The sequence below is a fragment of a genome, unplaced genomic scaffold, assembly GCF_019419815.1.
Source record: "Pyrus x bretschneideri cultivar Hongxiangsu unplaced genomic scaffold, Pyrus_bretschneideri_v1 Contig5, whole genome shotgun sequence".
NCBI lineage: Eukaryota > Viridiplantae > Streptophyta > Magnoliopsida > Rosales > Rosaceae > Pyrus > Pyrus x bretschneideri.
In genome coordinates, this window is record NW_025999787.1 from 5,672,295 (window position 1) to 5,698,937 (window position 26,643).

The following is a 26,643-nucleotide window of genomic DNA, read 5'->3' on the forward strand; positions in this document are numbered from 1 at the left end:
TGTGGAGCACATTTTGAGTTTTATAGAAACGATTTTCAAGTTTTAAGAAGCAAACTGTGTGACATCCCACATCGCCCAGGGAAGTGATCCTTAAATGTATATTCTCATCCTTACCTAGCACGAGGCCTTTTGGGAGCTCACTGGCTTCGGGTTCTGTAGGAACTCCGAAGTTAAGTGAGAAGGAGGCTAGAGCAATCCCATGATGTGTGACCCACTGGGAAGTTGCTCGTGAGTTCCCAAAAACAAAACCGTGAGGGAATGGTAAGCCCAAAGCGGACAATATCGTGCTACGGTGGTGGAGCGGGCCCGGGAAGTGATCCGCCCCGGGCCAGGGATGTGACAATTTGGTATCAGAGCCTAACCCTGGCCGTGGTGTGCCGACGAGGACGTCGGGCCCCTAAGGGGGGTGGATTGTGACATCCCACATCGCCCAGGGAAGTGATCCTTAAATGTATATTCTCATCCTTACCTAGCACGAGGCCTTTTGGGAGCTCACTGGCTTCGGGTTCCGTAGGAACTCCGAAGTTAAACGAGAAGGAGGCTAGAGCAATCCCATGATGGGTGACCCACTGGGAAGTTGCTCGTGAGTTCCCAAAAACAAAACCGTGAGGGAATGGTAAGCCCAAAGCGGACAATATCGTGCTACGGTGGTGGAGCGGGCCCGGGAAGTGATCCGCCCCAGGCCGGGATGTGACAAACTGGGACTAAATCGAATTTCACATGGGCAAAGTGAAACAAATTTTCAGTTTTAGAAAGTAAATTGATGACTTTTAAGTTACAGGAAGTAAAGTGAGATTAAAATTAAATTCCAAATGTCGTAGTTAAAAAATAGGGAGGGAGAGAGAACGTGGCAATGGGAGTGGGAAGAAAGTTTTTGTTTTTTATTTTTTTACTTTTAATATTAAATATATTCTAAAATTACAAGTAGGTAAGACTTAAAAAACAAATATATTTTTTTTTTCATCTGGTTTGTCAATATAAAATTACATTAATGTCTAACATTTTTTCTGTGATAGAACACTAAATAGTATTTTTCACCTTTTTTTTAGTTGACAAAAAAATTTCTATTAATAATTAGTTTAGATAAATAAAATAAAATAAGTTATTATACCATATTTCTTTAGTTATTGAATACAAACTCAGTCACAACGATTTTATATAAAAAGTTATCAAACATTTAGACACTATTTTTTTCATGAAAAACACTTTTATTATATAAAAAGCATACTAAACACATATACAAGATTGGGAAAAGGATCATTGCTGGATCTTTTCTGAAAATCTTAGCGATCTCGTAATCGTGATCATTAATCGTGTATCATGCATCAATTTTCGTTAAGTATTATTTATATTTAATTTTAAATTTTAAATTTAAAAATAATTTCTAATCGTATAATGAACTATCATAATTATTAGATTACTAGGATCCCTAAAAAAATCCACCGATTTTCCCCCAGATTGGCACCAAGGAACCGTGAGCTGTTTTGAGATGCTTTGACAATGACTAATGCAGAAACAACCATGCTCTGAGTCTGACTCCAATTCTCAATTTTGGAGGGGAGTGTGACTAAGACTAGAATTAGAGATAGGCAAACACCCATTGGTTATGGGTAATCACGGTTATCCATCTATTTAAATTTGACGGTTACGGTTATAGGTAACTGTTTAGATAAATAAACGGTTATGGGTATAACCGTTTACTTGTGAAATTTAAATGGGTAATTATGGGTATTACCGGCAGTTATAAATGGGTACCCATTTAACCATTTATTTTAATATATGTAAAACTATAAAATAAAATAAAAAATTAGTTTCTAACTAGGCTTAGTATCCCGAGATATATTTGGTTATAAAGGGCCATATATATATATATATATATATATATATATTTATTTATTTATTTATTCCTTACTTGAGAGAAAAATATAGTTGATAGAACGAGCTAATGTTTAATATATGTGATTGAATGTGCTAAAGCATTAGAGTGTTCGACAATTTTGTTTTGGAGTCTTTTGGAGCTTTGACCAATTCAAGATAATGATTACCTTGAGCATTTAGAAACATGTTATTATCAGATGATGCGTACCTATATATATTATTAGAGTTGTTAAAGATTGAAGTGAAACATGAGCCATGTATTATTCTGTTTATTTTCTTCACTAATATCAAATAAGAGAAATGAACGTAGAGAGGGACAAATGAGAAAAACATGATTATTACTTTCTGTTTTTCATCTTTTTGTACTACCCATACAATATAAGCATACGTCTCTTTTAATGCATGTAAAAGGCTTACACACCAAAACAATAAAAACCAAACTTCTACTATTTAGGCAATATAATTTTGACTTCTATTCTTCCACTTTCCACCCTTAGCCATATGTAGTTGTTTTTTTTATGTGGGCATTCACACCAATTTCATAACAGAAATCATTACTTGAGTATTTATAGTCTCAACAACTACTAATGTTAGTGAGAAACAATTCAAGAATTAATTACAAAAAACAAAAAGGCACAACTTTGTATTACTTGTAGCGCAAGTAACCCCATTATTTTTCTTCAAAAAGACACAAGATACGGAGAAATATCATCACAGTAAATCACAAGCCTATCTTTTCTCTTTATGTAGCTCCACCCCTCTCTCTCTCCTTCATTTAAATTTAGGTCACAACGCATTGTTAAATACGCTCCTAACACTGAGCAAAAGGAACTGAATGCTTGTTTACTACAAAGCCGTTCACAATATTTATCAAGCAATCCAAGTAATCTATAAAACATGGTTTCAATTTCGATATTTTTTTCAGCAATGATTGCATGAAACATTCACCACGAAGCATGAATTCTAATTTTACGATTTTTTTTTTCAAATTATAGATTTAGCTTAAATTTATTGTTCTTATAATTGTGGTGAATTGAATATGCGTGAATAAGAGAAGGAAAAAAATGGGATTTTTTAAACCCTACACGCATGGGAGCCGTAGCCTGAAACCGCGCTGCCCGAGCCACCAAGTCATTCCTGCTCCAAAACTCTAAGGTCCAAAACAAAGCCGTTTTTCATCACCTTTCTTACAGACCTGGGCTGCCTGCAGTCGACCTGCAACCCAATTAGGCATATGCACCAAACCGTCCCACTTGTTTTTTTTTTTTTTTTTTGGCTCGCATGAAATAACAAGCCCATGGGTTAGGCCTTGTTTTTCACTTTTCCTTCTTAGCCCAATAATTGGGTATATAATATGTTAACCCATTTACTTCTCCTTTGTTGGCCAGCAACCCAACAGCCACTCTTTTGGGCCTGTAAACCACGATAACCCCATATTTTGGATCGTCACTCATTTTTTTCATACATAGGTCCCGAAGCTATTCTCGTTCACTACATATGTATAGTGTGTTTGTTTGCAGGTATCATGAACCTAAAGTTCATGATTAAACTCAAACTTGAAGTTTTGAAAATAAGTGCCATAGAAATTCGAAGTTTCATAAAACAATACACCCGTAAAAATCCGGAGTTCTTGTAGGCGATTTGTTAGGATTACATGTAGATGATACTTTTAAAACAATTGTAAAATTTAGTTTGTGCAAATTACTTTATTATCTATAATTTTATTTTGTGAAAGAAGACAAAAATGTTTTTTTTCACCCTCTTATAGTTGACAAAAAGAGTTTCATTAATATGTGGTTTAAATTAACTTCTTCCTTACAAATCTGTTATCTGTAAATAAACTAGCTTGAAATAGGTCCAATTTTATGGAAAGAGATCCTCTCCGGATCCCTTCCACCAAATCCACTCAATCAATCAATCCAGACCCTTGAAATTTAATCCAACGGCTACAAACAGGGGGTCCCTTTAAAAGTTATGATAACTTTAGCCGTTGGACTAAATTCAAGGTTCGAATTAGGTGATTTGGTGGATTTGATGAAAGAGATCCAAAAATGATCATTTTTCCCAATTTTATGGCCTAACAATTAGATTAGTCCAATTTTTAGTTATTTTTTTATTTAGGTCCATGAATAGGACTCCATGTGTCAACACTTTTTGTTGTTAGGTTGATACTTTGCATTGTGATTACTATTTTACTCTATTATAGCTATTCAATGGAAAAAGGACAAAAAAAGAAAATGATACGATCGGTACCTTCGTAGCTATCCTCCTTGATAATAATCGCTAAAAAGATAGCGACTAGTACGTGAAAACATCGCTATCTTTGTACCGATCCCGCCCTTTTCAATTTTTTTTTCAGTTTTTTATTTTTTTTTAATTTTGTTGATGTTTCTTTTATTTCTCTTACCATAACAACAAACTATCATATTCGTGTTTTTCAAAATATATTTTTTCCATGCAAAATATATTATAATTCATTTTTAAACACTTGTAATCAATGATTTAAAACCTAAATTTAAAGATATTTTTCTATTTTCTCACTTTAAGAATCAATAAAAAATAGTTTCAGGACCTAATAATCGGTAGGATCACATCCAAAGATTTTGCAATATTTTCCTTAACTCCAGTGCAAAATATTTCTTAAAGCTAAAAATTTCAATTTTTTTTTTTTTAACAAAACACTGTGTGCTATAAGCCAAAGTTAGAGTCATTCTATTCGCACCACATATTTCCTAAAATTAATTTAGGACATTTCCAAAATTTCAGACGCCTATAACTCTCTTAGGGGGCCTCACTATTAGTTATATTATTTTTCTATTTTTTTTTTCAACTCAGGTACCCTTTTAGTAGGCATAAACCCAGATTTCAACTGATCTTTTACAATCTAAACTACCTATCATATAAGTACTTTTACAGTCTAAACTACATGTTATATAAGTACTTGTACAAGCTAAACAACCAATCATATTATAATATTAGTCGGCATAAACTTAGATTTCAACCGATCTTTTATAATCTAAACTAATTATTATATAAGTATTTTTACAGTTTGAACTACCTATCATATAAGTACTTGTCCAAGCTAAATACCTATCGTACTGTAACTACCTATCATGGTGGAATAAGTAATTCTACATGATTCTAACAGTAAGATATAGTCCTCCATCTTGGTAATGTTAAAAGCCCCCGAAGCTAACACAATCAATGCTAAAAGCCTCTTGAGCAATTGCTTACGTAAGACAATCAATGTATAATGCTCGCGAATCATGTAGACTAGAATCATGTAACAAATACCAGCAAAAATGAAGCTTACTGTTGTAAATGATTCAACGAAAACATGTAAAATTACTTGTAGTTCTCATAGCTTCATGCGAATTCAAATTCAAATTTGGACACTAATCTACAAGAATCACGAGGAAAATTCAAAATATGAGTCGGATAGAGTTTTTGATGAAACGACGAGATTTGATGAGTAACCTTTTTTTTTTTTTTTTTAATACAACGATATATTTTACACTAAAAAAGATGAGATTTTTTTTATGAAATAATGAGATTTGATGTGTAACTTAAAGTTCCATGTTAATTCTGGAAAAGTCATGATAAAACATTCAACGACAGTCGATGCAATTTTGTTTTCAAATTATGGACACTTTAATTGTTCTACTTATTAGACCCTACCTATGACTGTGCAATACATTAGACCCATATCAAAACATACAGATCAAGATCCTCTCCTGAGCAAAGGGTGATGTTCCTCCTGACTAAGCCCATCGGGCCGTTGAAATTTTATCCAACGGCTACAAACAGGGGGCCCCTCCAAAAGTTATAATAATTGTAGCCATTGGATAAAATTTCAACGGCCCAATGGGATTGGTCAGGAGGATCCTCAATGTAGGACACACACAACTGAGACTTTAAAATGTGATCCAATGTGACGGAGAATATTTTTACCAAATTGTCAATTAATTTAGGTTTTTGAAATTTGATTCAACGATTAAAATTATTATAATTTTTAAAAGAGCCACATGTTTATAGTCGTTGGATCTATTTTAAGGATCCAGATTAATTGATGGGGAGGATTTGGTGGAAGAGATCCGAAGAAGATCTATTTCCCAATGTGACGGTCCTTAGGAGAAATTTTTCATTGTGACAAGAACATAGGTGGTACACCACATGTTTTTATATAAGTGGTGAAATTTTTTATATTTTAAGTTATTAACTTTTTAACACACATATCTCACTATTTATATAATGACACATGATGTACCACCCCGTGTGCCAGTCACGTTGAAAAATCTCTCATTCTTTAGAGCTTAGAGGACCGTTAAGCTGCTTTGATTCGCACACAATGTCATTAGTTATCTTCTGATTATCTTTCTTATTTGGCCTCGCAATTCAAAAAACAAGAGGCGTGCAATAAACAAGACACCAAGGTAAGATCAACGTGAGGAAGCGGAACATGTGGAAATTCTGGTACCTGAAACTCTTTTTAGTGCTGCAGGAGTCGTCTTTTTAGGTGCTAAAACTCCTCTTTAATCTTAATATAAACTCCAGATGTTTCGAGCGGACAAAAATCCTAACGAGCAAACCCTACCCACAATGATAAGCACATCTAACATCTTCATGAAGTTCCAACTGTCAAGTAATATGTATCTTTTTGCAATCTGTAAGATGGAGAAGCTTTTAGATTTCAAAAACAAAATTATAAAAACAATTTCTAAGTCTTGGTGCAACAGAAAGGCTTAGGGTCGCCCATTTAAGTATTCATATAGTTTAATTTGCAATATATATTTTATATATACACACACACACTAACCTTCATGCACGCGCTCGCGCGTGAGAAGATATTTTTTGAATCACAACGTGTTACACGCGATTTACACGTTTTAAATGTATTTATATGCTTAAATTAACAAAAGGAAAGTCAAATATTTGAAGTAAATAAATAATCTTAGATCATGCTAGAAAAAACCCCTCACAAACCAATCAAAACATCTGAATTCACATAATAAAATCGGTATTTCAGTTTTCATCTACATTCTATTGAATTTGCATTAAGAATACATAAAATAATATTTAATAAACAACTGATTGAATCACATTATTACTAGCTCGTTGTAAGGTTAAACCCATCTCCTCTTATTTAGTGTAGATAATATCGTTTTAGGGGCATTTTCGTTCAAAATTTTTTGGTGAAGCTTGTGACTCCAAAAGGAATTGTTGACTTTATATATAAAGATATATTATATGGAATTCAAGTTCCAACCTTGCTGCTTAACCAATGAACATTTTAAGCTTAAAACCTAAAATTGGTCAAATGAGCCAGTGAGTTTACAAAAGTAGTGTAGAAACCAACGCATGAGCATAGCCAATGGAATTTTACATTACCAGCCAATTTTCCTTCCAAAATAATGCAAGGATGAGCATAGGGGCAGACCTCTATCACACTCATTTGACATAAAACTAAATTTGGAACAGTGAAACTTTTATACGTACCAAGAGCGACAATATGACATTTACAACCGGAGAAAATAGACTCAATCTAAATAATCGCAAGCGATGAAAATCGTTAGTTATGCTGATTCATGAATAAAGTGAAATGCGAACAAAATATTATTAGACACGTAATGTTTTCACAGACAAAACAAAAAAGGCATGGAAAAAAGCATATAACACTTTCGACTGAATGATCGGAAATGATAAAATGTTTCAGAGATCAAAGTACCTTATGTAAGTGAAAGAAGAGCAAACATCTATAGCAAGAATGCAAAAGACAAACGATAGCAAATGAAGATGAAAATATTAGGTGAAGAAGAAAAAAGAAGTTAGAAACAAGTGGCTTTGTAAACACAATTCAACATAACTAACTCTGTGCTAATGCTTACAGTATTAAGCCATGGTTATCCATATCACAATAGCCAGAGTATTTCTTTTATTATTTGGTTTATCAATAACAAGAGATTCGCTAAGGCTCAAGCCATTATAAGTGCATACAAATGTTTATTTAGTTATTATAAGTCCAATTTTTAGTTATTTTTTTATTTAGGTCCATGAATAGGACTCCATGTGTCAACACTTTTTGTTGTTAGGTTGATACTTTGCATTGTGATTACTATTTTACTCTACTATAGCTATTTAATGGAAAAAGGAAAAAAAAAAGGAAAATGACACGATCGGTACTTTCGTAGCTATTCTTCTTGAGGATAATCGCTAAAAATATAGCGACTGATTCGCAAAAACGTCGCTATCTTTATACCGATCCCTCCCTTTTCAATTTTTTTTTAGTTTTTTATTTTTTTTTTTAATTTTGTTGATGTTTCTTTTATTTCTCTTACTATAACAACAAACTATCATATTCATATTTTTCAAAATATATTTTTTCCATGCAAAATATATTATAATTCATTTTTAAACATTTGTAATCAATGATTTAAAACCTAAATTTAAAGATATTTTTCTATTTTCTCACTTTAAGAATCAATAAAAAATAGTTTCAGGACCTAATAATCAGTAGGAGTGAATCCAAAGATTTTGAAATATTTTCCTTAACTCCAGTGCAAAATATTTCTTAAAGCTAAAAATTTCAATTCTTTTTTTTTTAACAAAAAACTGTGTGCTATAAGCCAAAGTTTGATTCATTCTATTCGCACCACATATTTCCTAAAATTAATTTAGGACATTTCCAAAATTTCAGACGCCTATAAATCTCTTAGGGGGCCTCACTATTAGTTATATTATTTTTCTATTTTTTTTTCAACTTAGGTACCCTTTTAGTCGGCATAAACCCAGATTTCAACTGATCTTTTACAATCTAAACTACCTATCATATAAGTACTTTTACAGTCTAAACTACATGTTATATAAGTACTTGTACAAGCTAAACTACCTATCATATTATAATATTAGTCGGCATAAACTTAGATTTCAACTGATCTTTTATAATCTAAACTATCTATTATATAAGTACTTTTACAGTTTGAACTACCTATCATATAAGTACTTGTCCAAGTTAAATACCTATCGTACTGTAACTACCTATCATGGTGGAATAAGTAATTCTACATGATTCTAACAGTAAGATATAGTCCTCCATCTTGGTAATGTTAAAAGCCCCCGAAGCTAACACAATCAATGTCAAAAGCCCCTTGAGCAATTACTTACGTAAGACAATCAACGTATAATGCTCGCGAATCATGTAGACTAGAATCATGTAACAAATACCACCAAAAAATGAAGCTTACTGTTGTAAATGATTCAACGAAAACATGACTTGTAGTTCTCATAGCTTCATGCGAATTCAAATTCAAAATTCGACACTAATCTACAGGAATCACGAGGAAAATTCAAAATATGAGTCGGATAGAGTTTTTGATGAAACGACGAGATTTGATGACTAACTTTTTTTTTTTAATACAACGATATATTTTACACTAAAAAAGATGAGATTTTTTTATGAAATAATGAGATTTGATATGTAACTTAAAGTTCCATGTTAATTCTGGAAAAGTCATGATAAAACATTCAACGACAGTCGATGCAATTTTGTTTTCAAATTATGGACACTTTAATTATTCTACTTATTAGACCCTACCTATGACTGTGCAATACATTAGACACATATCAAAACATACAGATCAGGATACTCTCCTGAGCAAAGAGTGATGTTCCTCCTGACCAAGCCCATTGGGCCGTTGAAATTTTATCCAACGGCTACAAATAAGAGGCCCCTCCAAAAGTTATAATAATTGTATTTGTAAGTGAAAGAAGCATATAAACACTTTCGACTGAATGATCGGAAATGATAAAACGTTTCAGAGATCAAAGTACCTTATGTAAGTGAAAGAAGAGCAAACATCTATAGCAAGAATGCAAAAGACAAATGATCGCAAATGAAGATGAAAATATTAGGTGAAGAAGAAAAAAGAAGTTAGAAACAAGTGGCTCTGTAAACACAATTCAACATAACTAACTCTGTGCTAATGCTTACAGTATTACGGCATGGTTATCCATATCACAATAGCCAGAGTATTTCTTTTATTATTTGGTTTATCAATAACAAGAGATTCGCTAAGGCTCAAGCCATTATAAGTGCATACAAATGTTGTTTGTATCTGAGTGTCAAGAGTTGCAGTCAAAGCAAATAGGACCAATCACTGCAAAGAATACATGTGTTAAGTTTGTTCAACAGGAAAATTTAAAAATGTGACCATGTGTACTACATTTTGAGGGAGGCAAAATTGTGGGCGTGACGGTCACAATTTCACGTGGTGGTATTATTAATCCACAAGTTACAACATAGATTTTGATATAAAATCTTTCTATTGATCAATGATACAGAATTATTCTTTTGGTGAACAACAAACTAGAAAAGAACTGAACAGCAGTAGAATGTCACAATCATAAAATTAATCCATCAAAGAAAAGATCGATAATTTGCGAACAAAACTCCCAAATTTGCCTCACAAGGAATAAAGGTATTTATTGAATCGTAGTTAGGTCCGTCAATACAATCGTGATATACATGGTACATCTTTGGTACAGCAAAACAATAAACAAAACAAAAAAATAAAGATACAAACAAGATAAATAGAATACAAGTTCAACCGCCAAAAAGAAAAGAACAAAGAGGAACTGACCTCAAAAATAACATAGAGGTCTATTAAAATCGACGTGTGATCATTGTTGAATAATCAACAAACCCACCTTAGTAACGATATTGATGAAATAGGACGATCGCGGTTACTTGATCAGCAGCCTACTGATGATTGCAACATTTTGGTCATAATAACCTTTTTGATCAAAGACCACTGGAAGTGCAACTCTTTCTACTTTATAGATGTATAAACCAACTGCTAATGCTGCTTTTCATATCAAGCATACTCTGGATTGAGTGCTATAGCCTCTCTGTAAATCATATCTTTCATTTGCTCTTCTCCCAAGGGTTGTTGCTCGAAATCAAAGGAGAACGGCTTGGTGCAGATTGGTTCATCAGCTACGTCATGTAGTCTTTCCAGGTAAGGATGAGCTAATGCTTGTTCAACTGCAGAAGCACAGGTTGCACAATTAAAACCCACATTCAGGACCTCAATGCAGTAAACATTCTATACATATTTTTGTCGGAAGCACCAAAACATTGACATAGGAACAGAAATTACCAGTTATCCTTTTAGTAGGATCAAACGTCAACATTCTGTCAATGAGATCAATGGCCATCGGATGAACATGTGGGAAAAGCTTCTCCAATGGCTGACGGGGAAGCGGGGCGAACTGCCTTATATATCTTCTAGCATCCTCATTCCGAACGAACCCAAGATCAGACTCAGTTGGTGTTCCGAGAAGCTATAATAGAAAATAAAAAGTATGTATTAGTATTCATCCAGCAGATATTGCTTTCCAAAAATAGCTAAATAATTTAGTCATGTACGAACATGGATGAAAGCGGAAAGTAGAACTCAACTAACTACTATAGATACGTAGATGATTTCAATGAAGCATTCAATACTGTAACATCATGGGTTTTATTGCTATGTACTTAATGCACGTGCGGCGGCCACTCTAAATTGAGCACAACACTTCATTATGACAAATTCCGAATGAGTACTTTAAGTGATTTCATTTCTTCTAAACTGTGATTGTTCAATAATGCAGTCAAAGACTCAAAGTTGGGTCATTTCGAATTCAAATTTTATTTCTACTTGTCTGTAATTCACCTTACCTCTGTCAATAGGCGCATCTGATGCACATGATCTTTGCCTGGAAACAAAGGCTTTCTATTCATAAGCTCCATAAAGATGCAACCCACAGACCACACATCAATTGCAGCGGTATAGTCTGAAGAGCTCAACAGAAGCTCAGGTGCCCTGTACCATCTGGTGACAACATACTCTGTCAATAACTCGTTTTCTGCAGTCGGACGAGCAAGGCCAAAATCACATATCTTAAGATCGCAATTGGCATTCAGCACGAGGTTGCTAGGCTTCAAGTCTCTGTGAATAACATTCGCCGAGTGTATATATTTCAGCCCTCGCAGAATCTGATACAAGAAGTACTGCAAAGCATTCCGGCATACACCAATCAGTCCTCAAATAATACAACCATTTATTTCACTCACTACCAATGGAACTTGGTTGATGAAATCAAAATGTAAACACTAGCAAGTACCTGACAATGCTCCTCCGACAGACCCTGATTCGAGCGAATAATTTGATGCATATCGGTATCCATGAGTTCCGTCGCAATGTACACATCTGAAAATTCTCTCCTTAGAGGTGGAGGAATCACATCCTTGATAGCTATGACCTGTTTGACAATCGTAAAGTTTCTACTTTTAGCAAGTAATTCTTACAAAATTCTCCAAATATTTCCAAAACCTTCTACTTCAGCTAATGAACTAAATACAGTAATTTTCCCTTTTTAGAATCTCTAACCAACAAATGTAAAACTAGAAATAATAAAATCTAAAGAAGGCAACTTTCTCATTAATACAAGAAATTAGCATTAATTACAAAGTAATTTAATCTCACATTTTCGTGATCCAAATGGCGAAGCAGCTTAATCTCGCGGAGCGTGCGCTTGGCGTCCATGTGATTGTCGAAAGCGTTGGCGATTTTCTTGATCGCCACCATCTCCTTCGTCTCCGAATTCAAAACCGAGCTGGAAAGAAACTCCGATGATCAAAAATCCTAAATCGCAAAAAAATAAAATAAAACAAGAAGAAGAAATCGATGCCATGCAAAAACGACGTACCAGACGATGCCGTATGCGCCGCGGCCGATCGGCATGATCGGAGGGCGGTACTTGTTCGTGATCTCGAAGAGGTTGCCGAAGATGTTGTACTGGATGTACTGGCCGCCGTGGGACGGGACCGCCGGGAAATCGCCGTTAGCGGGAACGAGGTCTGCCATTTCGAAATACTCTGGGAGTCCCAGACGCGACTTTCTCTCTCTAGGAGTCTTCAGTTTATCTCTCTAGAAATTTTCTGCTGATATGTTGAGTCGGTGGTGGTGGTGGTGGAGTTGACGAAGAAGAGAGAGGAGCGCTATTTAAAGCAGATTGGAGGAAGAAGAAGAAGGCGACGTGAAAGCGCGCCAGAGAGAATTGTGGGGACGCGTTTCGGGGAAAGGATCGGAGGGCTAGGATTTCGGCCGCCTCTGATGGACGGATGAGAATCGTTCAAAGTTTTCAACGGCCATCATTTTGGTTTATTTTATTATTTTCTTTTGTGACTGCTGTTTGGAATTTTATTTTATTGGAGTATTTTAAGGGACAGTCTGCGTTTGAGGATTTGGTTGTAGACGAAAATATGTGTTATTATTCGCATTGGTTTTGTTTTTTTTTTTCAAGTAAAGAGAAACAGTTGTTTGAATTTCTTTTTTAATACAAGAGATGTTATTATTTATTTTATAGCTAACGTCAAGTGAAGAGAAAGCAAGAAATAGGATCTATACGCTCAATTTTTTGTGGGGATTTTATAGTTTAGTTCCTTTTAGTAAAGCCTTACGACCCCAATGTGTGATTCTGTCTTTCTAATAGCAAGGTTTTAAAAGACGATAGGCGGTAGTCGGTTAGCGGGCTGGAACCTAATGCCTAGACGGCTAAACAGCACCTAGGTAGTTAGGCGGTACCTAGACGGATTTAAGTAAATTTATTATATGTTGGATGCCCATTATACTTTAAAAACCACATAATTGTATTAGATACATAAATTGCAAAATAAAAAGATATACATATTATAAAGTATTAGAACACATTGAAACATGGTGAACAACCATATAATGAGTGTTCATCCAAGTATTCAACAAGTTTCCTACATTTTATTGACAGAATAAAATGCACAATAAAAGTTATCAATTTTCTACCTAAGTGAAAGTCGCGACTTAAGCGGATGCCTAGACAAGTTTAGGTGCGCGCTGAGGTGGGCTAGCGTCCACCTAGGCGCATTGTCTAAATTTTCAAACGCCTGGGGACTCATAAAGATGGTAGCTAGTCATCCAGCGTCTAGGCGAAAATTTTTAGAACAGTATGTAATAGTTAAGATTTACATACTCTTTCCATTATGTTAGATAACCACAATTTTTCGTAAACTTAAAAATTGAGATGCGTGGTCTAGGGTTCATTACTTAAAGTTTAGAAATAACATAATAATTAGTTAGAATTTATAAGCCTAGTAAAGAAAAATTAGTATAAATAATTCCCTTTACACGGTTTTAAACTTTTAGTATTCAACATTCAAGCATTAACCACTTTTTTGGGTCAACTACAAACGTACGTACCTCATAATTCTGACTATTCATCATCTTTTAGATCATGATCATTCAAACTAAGATAGGCTTTACCAAAAAAAAAAAAAACAACACTAAGATTAAAAACGTTGGATTATCAAAATATATTTGTGGAAATTTGAGGCATCTACAAGACTACAATGGTACTCGAAATATATTAATTTGTGGAAATTTTTGCATCAACCGTCTATAAATTTAGATTCAAAATTTGAAGAGTTTTGTTGATGGCGTTATTTCTATCTTATTTCAAGTAATTTTTCTTAAACAAGTATTTTTATTGAGACTCACTGGAGCAGCGTTTCATGTGTAGCTTGATGTTTTAGAACTATTTTAAAGAGAACTATTAGTTTTTGAAGAATTTTTGTTTGTTGGGAGAGAGATTGAAGACGCTCGTGCATTTCTTCTGTCTTTATTTTGATTAATTTATAAAGTAATATCTCGTAAAAACAGTCAACTTTTAAGAAGAGGAAAGAAAGATGAACAAATCACTTGCTTACGTGTCCATTGGCATTGACGAGAACAGGATAAGAGTTTTACCGCAATGAGCTAAGCCATGTGTAATCACACAAGGACAAGATTCGAAAGATGACAGCGAAAGAATTTGCGTGTGTGCGTGAGTAAAACAATCTCGTACAAAAAAGTCAACTTTTAAGAACACGTTTTTCAGCCAATTATTCCACAAGAGATTTTTTAGTGTGATCGATACACGAAATGGTATATTATGTATTATTATACATGATGAGATATATGTGTTAAAAAGTTAATAACTTAAAAAGTAAAATTTCCTAACACTTGTATAAAAACACATAATATAACAGCCGTGTTCCTATCACAATAAAAAATTTCTCCCATTCCACATAGGCACATACCACAAGTGAGATTTATTATTAAAGAATAGAATGTCGCATTGAAGATATAATTAAAATATCACTCATTGTATGTATGTAACTTTTCATTTTTAATATCATGAGACGTTTTGTGATAAATCTCTTTCTAATGAATTTTGATACAACGGTAGTATTGGTGGTGAACTATTCCAAGCTTAAAAGTTTATCATTTATAAAAAGCGACTTTCTTGGAAGATTTTAGGATTTCGGCTTGGAAAACTTTTTGGACTAGGGTTTGCAGAATTCTTCATTCAAGGAAGTGGATTTCATGAGGAAACTTCTTATCCATATTCCCATGTCACGACTAATCACATAGAAAATTAGGTTAGAAGAAGTGTGTAAGCAAACAGATTTGGTCAAAGTAATTTGGTTTTTTTTATATATATTATCTGGTACAAAAAGGAATGGAAAAGGAGGAATGAATTTATTTTTTCTTTTCCCTTTATTTTATTTAAAAAAATCAATTACCAGATTCATACAATGCATGTAGCCTCATTTTTTTTCTTATTTTTTTGTTTTTTTTGGGAAGATATGCAGATCATGAAGCTACATGCTAAAATTCGTGGTGAGCAATTCACTTTGGCAAGCATTGGCACTTTTCCAAGCACAAAAGTCAAATATTTTCAATCTCTCTTTCTAAATCCGTTTTAAAAAGCTTGACCATTTGAGCAAAGAGGTCATTATTATATTCCCTTCTATGTGATTTAAAAAGTCTCAATCAATTATAGTCTATCTTGAAGACTCAAGCTAGCTAGCTAGCTAAACTTGGTCTAATGATGGTATTCTCCTTTCGATTTGGAGAGGTTTGAGGGTTTACTCTGTTAGATCATCTCCAACCCTTAGGCTAAAAATCAAAAATTTTAGCTCCGAAAATTTAGCTTTTAACTTAGAAAAAGATTTTATGTTCAACCCTTCTGGTAAAAAAATTTTAGCCCGAGATTATTAAAGAATAAATTTAGGACTAATTTTTTGTTTTAAATTAACATTTTTAAAAAAAAAATTATGTACACTATCATAAATTAATTTTATGAACATTTTAACCTAAAAATATTTAGATTCCAATAAATATTGAAAAATTACTAAATTGTAAATTATTCTTGAGTTAAATAAACTTTTTAATTATTTTAACCGTTGGATTTAAATTTGAGCCGCTACACCTTTTTTTTATCGTTGGATTTGATTATATTCAATCTCAACCGTTGAATTCAATAAATATATAAATATAAAACTAAAAAAAATTGTTTGAATCTAGGCCGTTAGATTAACCAACGGCTCATTTAATCCGGCCGTTGGATCACAAATATAGCCGTTAGGCTATCCAACATTCGAGGGACAAGCCCACGTGGGTGGGGTCCCACTGTGATTGTCTCTGGCGCGTTCTGCGCATTGGCAAGTGAGGGATCGGCAAGTGGGTTTCACAACCCACTTTTCAGTCACACTGGTGGGGCCCACACCGAATCCTGGGCTCATTCTTGGGGGGTATTTGGTTTTTATTTGGTATTTGGCTTTTAGCCCAAACTTTTAGCTTGGGTTGGGTTGGTGTTGGGAGGGGGAATAAATGAGAAAATTTGACCTTTAACCTAGGATTGGGTTTGGTCTTAGAGAAATGACGATATATGTTTGTGAGAATTTTAATACCTATTGGTGATTAACCTCGTATTAGTAGACACTTTTGTTGTGGTATGTGCTCATTGTAAAAAGAGGCATACACCGTAGGGTTGTATAACATGTCGGTTGCACCACATAACAAGAATTTTTCATCACGTGGCATATTAACATGGAATTAAAATTAACTAAAATTACAGTACATTTACGATTACTAATATAGAATCCTAAACTCTAAATTACAATTTCGTATGTAATAATTTAGTGAATTCGTAACATTACATCAGCATATCACATGGTATTGTCGATCTGCTCATGTAATCATTACCTGGAGTGAAAACAAAGTTTTACACCACATATGAAGAAAACTCGAAACTGTTTTGCTCTTATAATTTAGGAGAGAGGATCCTCGCCAGATCTTCTTTGTAGGGATTTCGAGGATCCTCCAATCACATTCGTTCATCGTATATCATATGGTCAGTTTTTGTCAAGTATTGTTTATATTCAATATTAAATAAAACAATTTACAATGATTTCTGTCTGCACGATGTACGATGAACGGATGTGATTGAATGATTCTCAGGATTCTCGCTGAATTCTTTTTGTGAGGATCCTCCTGGATAATTTAGGGCTTTATTTGACTCCTACTTAGGTTGAGATCGATGCTTAAAAGTGGCACGTGGCCTCAGAAATCTCTCTTCATTCAAGATCGAAATACAACGCAGAAAATGCGGAAAGTTGACCAGTCTTGACCTAGACATTTATGCTTGCAAGTCGATGAGCTATTTTTTGAGATGGATCCAAGCAAGCATACATGAAGTTTGTATCGATCAACGATTGCGACTCGCCTCCATACACACACAACTTTTTATGGTGTTCGGATACTCTGGAATTTTGAACTGTTAAATTTTTAGGATAATTACTAATATTATGAAAGTGGTGTTAAGATATAAAAATATACGACAATACTATTCTTATCGTATTTGTATCATTTCTCGAATAAAGATGAAATTGACATGTGTTTGTTGACCTTACCTTTATTAGAAAGGTTGTACATCGTATAAAAATAGCATTACTAAAAAATATATGCAATTCCTTGATATATCCAAGAATGAATCTGTATTCATTCCTCTCTTATATATTCAATATTCCCTTATTCACTAACTTTACCTATTTGGGTATACCAATGAGACTATAACTTTATCACTTAATACCACGGTTTAGTAATATTTCTCTTCACTTGTAAGTAAAGTCGTGAGTTCAAATCTCGCGATGACGAGTTCAAAACCAATTTATTCTCCCACCCTTATTGTAATATATTGTTTGCATCAAAATGAGACTATGCTTTCAATAGTGGTCTTTCCCTTTAATTAAAAGGAAAACTAATGAAAATTGCTTGAAAACTTTGAGTTTTAACAAAAATGACAAAATAAAGGGTAAAGTGAATAGTACCAGGATTAACTTTTCAGTGTAAAAATATGATTTTTCGTTAAAGTTCCTTAATTAAATTAATAGATTAGTCATTGTTTATTATCCTAAGAGATTCCTTTTCTATGATTGGTGACCTCCAATCATATATGTATGAATACTTTGTGCATGAAGACACAACGGTTTGGTGAAGTATCATGTCTTCGAAACTTTATAGTATGATAGTGGACACTTTTTACTAGTTATGGATGAAATTCAATGAGGAATATATCATATTGAAAAAAAAATTTATCAATAAAATTATACTTCAAATTGTCATTCTAATTAATATTCATAAGGTTTACATTCTAATTCTCTATCGTTTACCATAGTAATGTGGAAAATAAATTCCTTGACCAAATTGTCACCGCATTACACTATTGGATAAGTTTGTTTTAATCTTACCATTCTGTGTGTGTTTTGTATTACGCTACTCGATACAAGAAGCAGTCACACAACATTTACAAGGGGAAATATTTACATGCACTTTTCAAGATGTCACCATGACGCTTAAAGTTAATAATACAATGTTATGTCTGACTTTCTCTTCCAACGATAGATTCATGAATCATACAGCATGGGTTTTTAGTATAAAAGTTCAAAACTTTTCTTTTAAAAAAAAAAAATTGTTGGCGGTGTGCAAAATTTTTTTGAATTCATACTGTTTCTGCTATGTATGTCAGTAAAGCATTTTATCAAGCACATAGTGAAAATGTCGAGATCTGCCGGGGCCATGTGCCTGGCCTATCAACCTGCCAAGTCCTGTCGATCATGTGATTCGGAGATCTTCCCAGCCGAAAAGGTTTTGACTTTGCAGCCCAAATTAGAAGTGTGAAAACGTACAACCCAACCCAAACCAGAAAGTGTTCGCTCCAACAAGAAGAAGTAGTAGTGATTGTACGAGACCGTCAATTGGTCAACCTTGGTAGCCTCGAGCTGCTTTTAACTGTATCGTTATCCAGTCAGCTTGACATTGTTGAAAACCCAACAGGATCCTCTTCGCAGCTTTTGATGAGGATCTGGAATTTCTGAACAGACATCATGCGATGAGTTTTTATTAGTTGCTATTTGTATTTAATTTTAAATAAAAATATTTAAAATAATTTCTGACCGTACGATGTAAGATGAACAAATATGATTCACGAATCTCCGAAATCCTTATTGTGAAGATCCGAATTCATTGAAAACCACCCCCTAGCTCTCCCTCCCCCTCCCAAAAAAATAAATAAATAAAGTACTTTGAGTTCAAGCCACGCGAATCAACTAAGAGAGCTTACATGTACAACGGTACTACAATAATACAATAACGACTTATGAGAAAAACTTACATGACATAAATAAAATAGTACAATAACAGCTTGTGCCAACAAAATAAACACATGTCATTTGTGTAAGTTTTTATCGACATTTTTTTTGTTTCATTGACAAGAAACATCCCGTTGCAATGTACTTGTGCTACATAAATTTTTCTCATCTACTAAACCAAGAAGTTGGCAAAGTACATGGACAATGCAACTTCCAACACTTTTTTCTTTCTTTCAATGAAGTAGAGAAGATAACACTACCATTATATGTTTTACACGAGAACGTTTTAGGAGTTTTCTGTTCAACGAGCCTATCTATTTACTTGTTATGGTCTAATTGGTTCCAAATTATGAAAGCCCTTACGGCACCTTTCTTTCATTTCAAAGTCGATTGAAACATAGTTGTAATACCGGGTACAATGTTTCACTTAATACTACAATCTAATGATACTTCTCTTCACTTATAAGTAAGAGGTTTTATATTTGATTCTCGCCAAAACCTGATAGAAAAAAAAATAGAAAAAGAAAAACACCAACTGCCTAAAACCTCACAACAACTAAGAGGCATCCAAAAATACAAAAGCAAGGCGCACAGGCATTGGCATCATCCCTTGTAGTTCTCCGGCTCTGCTTAGGCCTCAGCAAACCTACAAAATTAGAGCAACAAATCGTATTCAAAACCAATTCCACACTGATTAGAACATTAAGAAACCAAAACTACTCGTGAAAAATATTGTAAATTAAAATTACCCAAGCTCGGAAAGCTTCATGTGAGCTTCAGCATAGTCGGCAAAGAAAGCATCTTCGTCCTGAGAAACAAAAAGGATAAATTTGACAATCAGTAATTGCACGTAGGTGATGAATAAGAACACAGAAGAATAAGTTCTACTGAAGACACGCACCGCAGCATATTTTTCCACAAGAGGGCGGAAGACAGGGTCATCCAGAGGAGCCTTGTCACTTGGAAGCATCAGAAGACCCTCCTGGTCTCCACCGAGAAGCACCCTATATATTCGAACAGCATTATACATGATTTTTGTACTCAATGCAGCTAGACATACTGAGAAAACACAGCAGGGAAACAGAACTTACTTGAAGTAGGAGTCGTCAAAGATAAGGGGGTTGGGAGTCCAAGGTCCTTCAAATCCAGATCGCTCCTTGTGGCACCTTCTCTGCAACATACCATATTGCCATCGCACAAACAGAAATCGGTATTGTCATTGACCAAATAACAACGGATTTCCGATCGACTACATAACCTGGCACAGTTTTCAGAAAAGAAATCAAGAGAATAAAAGTTAACGTACCAGGGTGTGACCACCGGAGAGAGCAACAATATCCTTGTCGCTGAGGCCCATGGTTTTGCAGAAGACATCCCTCAAATGGTCATTACCTACAGCATTTCAACAGTAATTTTTAACTCAGTCTGGGCAAAACATCCTCGCCTAGAATACAAGAGAAGCATAAACTAAAACAATTGAGATAAGATCATGTCAAATATATATTTACCCTTGGTAGCATCAGGAAGACGGCCCTCTGGTGGTGGCTCGGGGGCATCCTGGCACAACAAGAAGAATATCAATACAACTAGTACATGCTTAAGTTACAAACAGAACAATGTCACAAACAAAAGTTACAAAACAAACGCATCAATTTGAAGAAGAAAATAAAATCCAAAATATTCACAAATAATCAAAACAGAATACATAATGTCTATCGGAAAACCCAAGACCAATGATTGATGAGCTCAATTACTGGAAATGAGGATAACCTGGACTAACCGATTGAATCATGGCGCATTCAGGCAAACATGATTAATCCGACTAAGAAGACAAATTCCAATCTCTTTTAACAAAATCATTGAAAAGAGATGACTGTCAAATGCAATACAACTTTCTACCTCGAACACATTTGAATAAATGAATGCACCAGAAGCAAAAAGATAACAAAAATTTCAAGTGACCAAACAAAAACACATCAAACATCGAAATATCACAAACATGAATTCAAATGCAAAGCAAGATTTGATATATGTTCTAAAAATCCTTGCCTAGCGCCTCCAAGATTTGATATATGTTCTAAAAATCCCCCCCTAGCGCCTCCTAGGCGTTAGACGGCTGGTTACCGTCCCGATTAATGCCTAGGCATTTGAAAATAATTAATTAGATTTACGGGCTCCAACCAAAACATTCGGAGAAAATCAAAGCTTCCTGACCGTCCTTCCTGGGTTGAAAGCTTCCTGACCGTCCAACCAAAACATATAGTATGATGGTGGACACTTTACTAGTTATGGGTGAAATTCAATGAGGAATGTATCATGTTGAAAAAAATTTATCAATAAAATTATACTTAAAATTGTCATTCTAATTAATATTTATAAGAAAAACTAATGAAAAGTGCTTGAAAACTTTGAGTTTTAATGATAAAGACAAAATAAAGGGTAAAGTGAATAGTACCAGAATTGACTTTTTAGTGTAAAAATGTGATTTTTTGTTAAGGTGAACAGTACCGTGAGGCTTTTCGTTAAAACTCTCATATTCAAAAGGTTTACATTCTAATTCTGTATATTTTACCATAGTAATGTAGAAAATAAATTCCTTGACCAAATTGTCACCGACATTACACTATCGGATAAGTTGATTTAATCTTACCATTTTGTATGTGTTTCGTATTACGCTACTCGATACAAGAAGCAGTCACACAACATTTACAAAGAGAAATATTTACATGCACTTTTCAAGATGTCACCATGGCACTTAAAGCTAATAATACAATGTTATGTCAAACTGTCTAAAAAAAAAAAAAAAAACCAATGTTGACAGTGTGCAAATTTTTTTCAAGTTCATACGATTTCTGCCGTCTGTTAGTAAGGCATTTTGTCAAGTGGAAATGTCGAGATCTGCCGGGGCCATATGTTAAGGCCTATCAACCTGCCGAGTCCTGTCGATCATGTGATGATGAGATCTTCCAAGCCGAAAAGGTTTGACTTTGCAGCCCAAATTAAAAGTTACAGCCCAACCCAAATCAGAAAGTGTTAGACCGTCTTTTGGTCAACCTTGGCAACCTCGTGCTGCTTTTAACCGTGTCGTTATCCAGTTAGCTTGACATTGTTGAAAACCACCCCAGAAAAAAAGAAAGCTTGAACTTCAAGCCACATGAATCAACTAAGAGAGCTGACATGTACAACGGTACTACAATAATACATTTAAGTTTTTATCGACATTTTTTTGTGTCATTGACACGAAACGCCACGTTACGATGTACTTGTGTTATATAAATTTTTCTCATCAACTAGACCAAAAAGTTGCAAAAGCACATGGAAAATGCAACTTCCAGCACTTTTTTCTTTCTTTCAATTATATGTTTTACACGAAAACGTTTTAGGAGTTTTCTGTTCGACGAGAGCAATCACCTATCTAATTGGTTTGGGAGTTATGGTCCAACTGGTCCGACGAGAGCAATCACGTATTAGGAATTGTAGACTAATTGGTTCCAAATTATGAAAGCCCTTTCGGTGCCTTTCTTTCATTTCAAAGACATAGTAGTTAAACCGGGTACAATGTTGTCACTTAATACTACAATTTAGTAGTATTCCTTTTCACTTATAAGTAAAAAGTCTTAAATTTAATCATCTTCAAAGACGAATTTGAATTACGTTATTGCTAATCCCTTTTTAAAGCCGAGGTTATCACAATCCCGATGCAACCTCTCAAGCGGACTAACATACATCGCTCGTGATGCCTTGACATTCCGAGGGGCGCATGTGAGTCTCTCTCGTCGACAACCAAACCACCACATTTCCAAATAGAAAACAAAACCGGAGAAGTGAAAATTACAGTATTATTTAATCAACGAGGATGATTACCACAGCATTCGATCCAATTTAAAAACATTCGTTCTTCAAATCGACCGAGAAGTCCCACTTCCCTAAAACCTGATAGAAAATAGAAAAACACCAACTGCCTAAAACCTCACAACAACTAAGAGGCATCCAAAAAACAAAAGCAAGGCGCGCAGGCATCGGCATCAACCCCTGTAGTTCTCCGGCTATGCTTAGGCCTCAGCAAACCTACAAAATTAGAGCAACAAATCGTATTCAAGACCAATTCCACACTGACAAAAACATTGAAGAAACCCGAACTACTCGTGAAAAATATTGTCATTCAAAAATTACCCAAGCTCGGAGAGCTTCATGTGAGATTCAGCATAGTCAGCAAAGAAAGCATCTTCATCCTGAAAAGCAAAAGGTTAAATTTAACAATCAGTAATTGCACGTAGGTGATGAATAAGCACACAGAAGAATAAGTCCTACTGAAGACACGCACCGCAGCATATTTTTCCACAAGAGGGCGGAAAACAGGGTCATCCAGAAGAGCCTTGTCAGTTGGAAGCATTAGAAGACCTTCCTGGTCTCCACCAAGAAGCACCCTACATATTCGAACAGCATTGTACATTATTTGTGTAGCTCAACGCAACTAGACATATTGAGTAAACATAGCAGGGAAACGGAACTTACTTGAAGTAGGAGTTGTCAAAGATAAGAGGGTTGGGAGTCCAAGGTCCTTCAAATCCAGATCGCTCCTTGTGGCACCTTCCCTGCAATATACCATAATACCATTACGCAAGTAGAAATCAGTACTGTGCATTAACCAAATAACAAATGATTTCCAATCAACTACAATAACTTGGCATAATTTTCACAGAAGAAATCAAGAGAATAAGAGTTAACGTACCAGGGTGTGACCACCGGAGAGAGTAACAATATCCTTGTCACTGAGGCCCATGGTCTTGCAGAAGACATCCCTCAAATGGTCAGTACCTACAGCATTTCAACAGTAATTTTTAACTCAGTCTGGACAAAACATCCTCGCCTACAATGCAAGGGAAGCATAAACTAAAACAATGACATAAGATCATGTCAAAACATATATTTACCCTTGGTAGCATCGGGAAGACGGCCCTCTGGTGGTGGCTTGGGGGCATCCTGGCACAACAACAAGATCATCAATACAACTAGTCCGTGCTTGAGTTAAAAACTAATCAACATCACAAACGAAAGTTACAAAACAAACGCATCAATTTGAAGAAGAAAAAAAATCCAAGACATGCATAAATAATAAAAAAGGAATACATAAAGTCTACTGGAAAACCCGAGGCCGATGATTTAATGAGCTCAATTACTGGAAACGAGGACAATCCAGGACTAACCGATTGAATCATGGAGGCGGATTCAAGCAAACATGATTGAAATTCCAATCTCTTTTAACGAACCCATTGAAAAGAGATGACTATCAAATGCAATACAACTTTCTACCTCGAACACATTTGAATAGTTGAATGCATCAGAAGCAAAAAGATTAACAAAAATTTCAAGTGACCAGATAAAAACACATCAAAGATCGAAATATCACAAACAATAATTCAAATGCAAAGCAAGATTTAATATATTCAAGGTAATTCACTCAAAATATTCAATGTAATTAATCAAATTTACAAGCTCTAACTAAAACATTCGGAGAAAATCAAAGCTTACTGACCGTCCTTCCTGGGTGGAAAGGGACATCAGGCCCACCAGTAATCTCAACAGCAACAACACCAGCCAACTACACACAAAATTACAACAAAATTATAAGATCAAATAAATTGCATTAAAAAATAAACCCAGATATTAATTTTTTGAAAAACCCAAATTAATTTCCATAAATAAGATTTTGAAAATTGTTTTTAATTTGAATTACCTGGTAGAAGTCAGCGTAGGAGAGGATGGGGAACTGTTGCTTGATGGGCTCCAAGAGCCTGACGGCGATGTCGAGACCATTGTTGGCCCCGTGAGCTTGCTCAGCCGGACACCTCATAGTTCCGAAGGGCCCCCCGGTCTTCGTCTTGGTGTCGTAAGTTCCAGCTGAATGCCATCTGCACCCCACCACACCCAATCAAATCTCCCTCCCACAAAAACAGAGAGAAGGACTTAGAGAGAGAAACAAAAGAGAGACGTACGCGATACGAAGCATGATAGGAGCGCAGTTCTTCTCGGCGATGAGGCCTCTGAGCTTCCTCCTGGCCTTGTCGATGGCCGTCTTGTACTCTTCGCTCACGGTAGGGTAGCACTTCCCCATGGTCAAACGTCCTGCAAAACAGTAAACCACCTGAAAAATATCAGATCGGAATTCCAAACCGGCCGATAATCGATAATCCGACACTCAACCGGCTCGATCTGAGCCGATTTTCCGGCGGATCGACATTCGGACAAAATACAACAGAAATCGGAATCGGAAAACGGTGCCATTTCGGTCTGCGAGAGAGACTGCACCTTCAAAGCTTCTTGTTGGTTGGTGAGTGAACTGTAAAACCTAGCAGCAGCAGCTATGGAGTGGCACGGGGAGAGCACAAGCACTCTGGCTGATATAGGCGGGCCGTGAGGAGGAGAAGGTTCTAGTGCTTTTGTCTCAGCCGTTGGATCTTTTCATGATCTTGCGGCTGGATTTGTCTTGTCAATTTGAACGGTTGAGATTCGTTTGGTTGGTTTGACATGCGGTGGCGATTGAGGAGTTGGTGGCTGGTTTGCGGAGATCAGCCAGTCAAGGCCTAGTTATTGGAGGAAATATCAGATTTTCTTGGATGGGCAAAAGATTGGCGGGCCCACCTGAAAAGGGTAATTTCCGACGAAAATGGGGATTTTGGTATGGAATGACTGGAATGCCCCTTTGTTCGTTGGTCGAAGACGGGAAGCTAATTATGGTTTTGGATTACCTTTTTCTGCCGCCCGTGGTTTTCATTAATTCTCTTACTAAATATTATCAAACGGATCAAATTACCACGTGTAAATTTTTTTCGTTCACATAATTTTTTGGTAAAATTTCTTCCTTTTTTTCAAAGATACCAAGACTAATCTTGCTTAAGAGATTACGCATGTGGTATTTAATAATGGTTCGTTATACGACTTAGTTTAAATCTCATTATATAAAAACCAGGTCCATGGTTTCATAGAAGTTTTTTCTTTACTTGACTTAAAAGGAAGGAATATAGGAACCAAGGAAATCCATCTAATTTAAATGGTATGTAGACAAGCATACAAATATTGAGCCTCTTTTAGAAACCAAAAAGATTTAGACCATTTTGGTCAAATGATAATATTGACTGACAGAATAAGAATCTTAAATAAACATAATACGTTCTTAAAGTTATAAAAATTTTAATTCTTAACACGTTTTATATTACGCT

The 26,643-nt window shown here is 35.1% G+C and overlaps 3 protein-coding genes across 3 annotated transcripts; all 3 read right to left on the reverse strand.

Moving 5' to 3' along the window:
- Positions 1 to 10,331: 10,331 nt before the first annotated feature.
- LOC103948905 (mitogen-activated protein kinase 3) lies at positions 10,332 to 12,909 on the reverse strand. Its single transcript, XM_009359990.2, has 6 exons — positions 12,625 to 12,909; positions 12,402 to 12,531; positions 12,040 to 12,177; positions 11,594 to 11,926; positions 11,034 to 11,217; positions 10,332 to 10,918 (listed from the first exon to the last, which is right to left on the reverse strand). The coding sequence occupies exons 1-6, from the start codon at positions 12,780 to 12,782 to the stop codon at positions 10,749 to 10,751; spliced, it is 1,113 nt and encodes a 370-aa protein (XP_009358265.2). The 5' UTR covers positions 12,783 to 12,909; the 3' UTR covers positions 10,332 to 10,748.
- A 7,144-nt stretch (positions 12,910 to 20,053) lies between these two features.
- On the reverse strand, positions 20,054 to 21,215 carry LOC125468044 (L-ascorbate peroxidase 1, cytosolic-like). Its single transcript, XM_048569314.1, has 7 exons — positions 21,204 to 21,215; positions 20,932 to 21,019; positions 20,730 to 20,815; positions 20,515 to 20,594; positions 20,325 to 20,427; positions 20,173 to 20,231; positions 20,054 to 20,069 (listed from the first exon to the last, which is right to left on the reverse strand). The coding sequence occupies exons 1-7, from the start codon at positions 21,213 to 21,215 to the stop codon at positions 20,054 to 20,056; spliced, it is 444 nt and encodes a 147-aa protein (XP_048425271.1).
- Positions 21,216 to 23,248: 2,033 nt separating this feature from the next.
- LOC103948906 (L-ascorbate peroxidase, cytosolic-like) lies at positions 23,249 to 25,894 on the reverse strand. The gene is made up of 10 exons (XM_009359994.3): positions 25,733 to 25,894; positions 25,420 to 25,549; positions 25,161 to 25,335; positions 24,960 to 25,025; positions 24,358 to 24,406; positions 24,156 to 24,241; positions 23,939 to 24,018; positions 23,748 to 23,850; positions 23,597 to 23,655; positions 23,249 to 23,491 (listed from the first exon to the last, which is right to left on the reverse strand). The coding sequence occupies exons 2-10, from the start codon at positions 25,536 to 25,538 to the stop codon at positions 23,476 to 23,478; spliced, it is 753 nt and encodes a 250-aa protein (XP_009358269.1). The 5' UTR covers positions 25,539 to 25,549; positions 25,733 to 25,894; the 3' UTR covers positions 23,249 to 23,475.
- Positions 25,895 to 26,643: the final 749 nt, after the last annotated feature.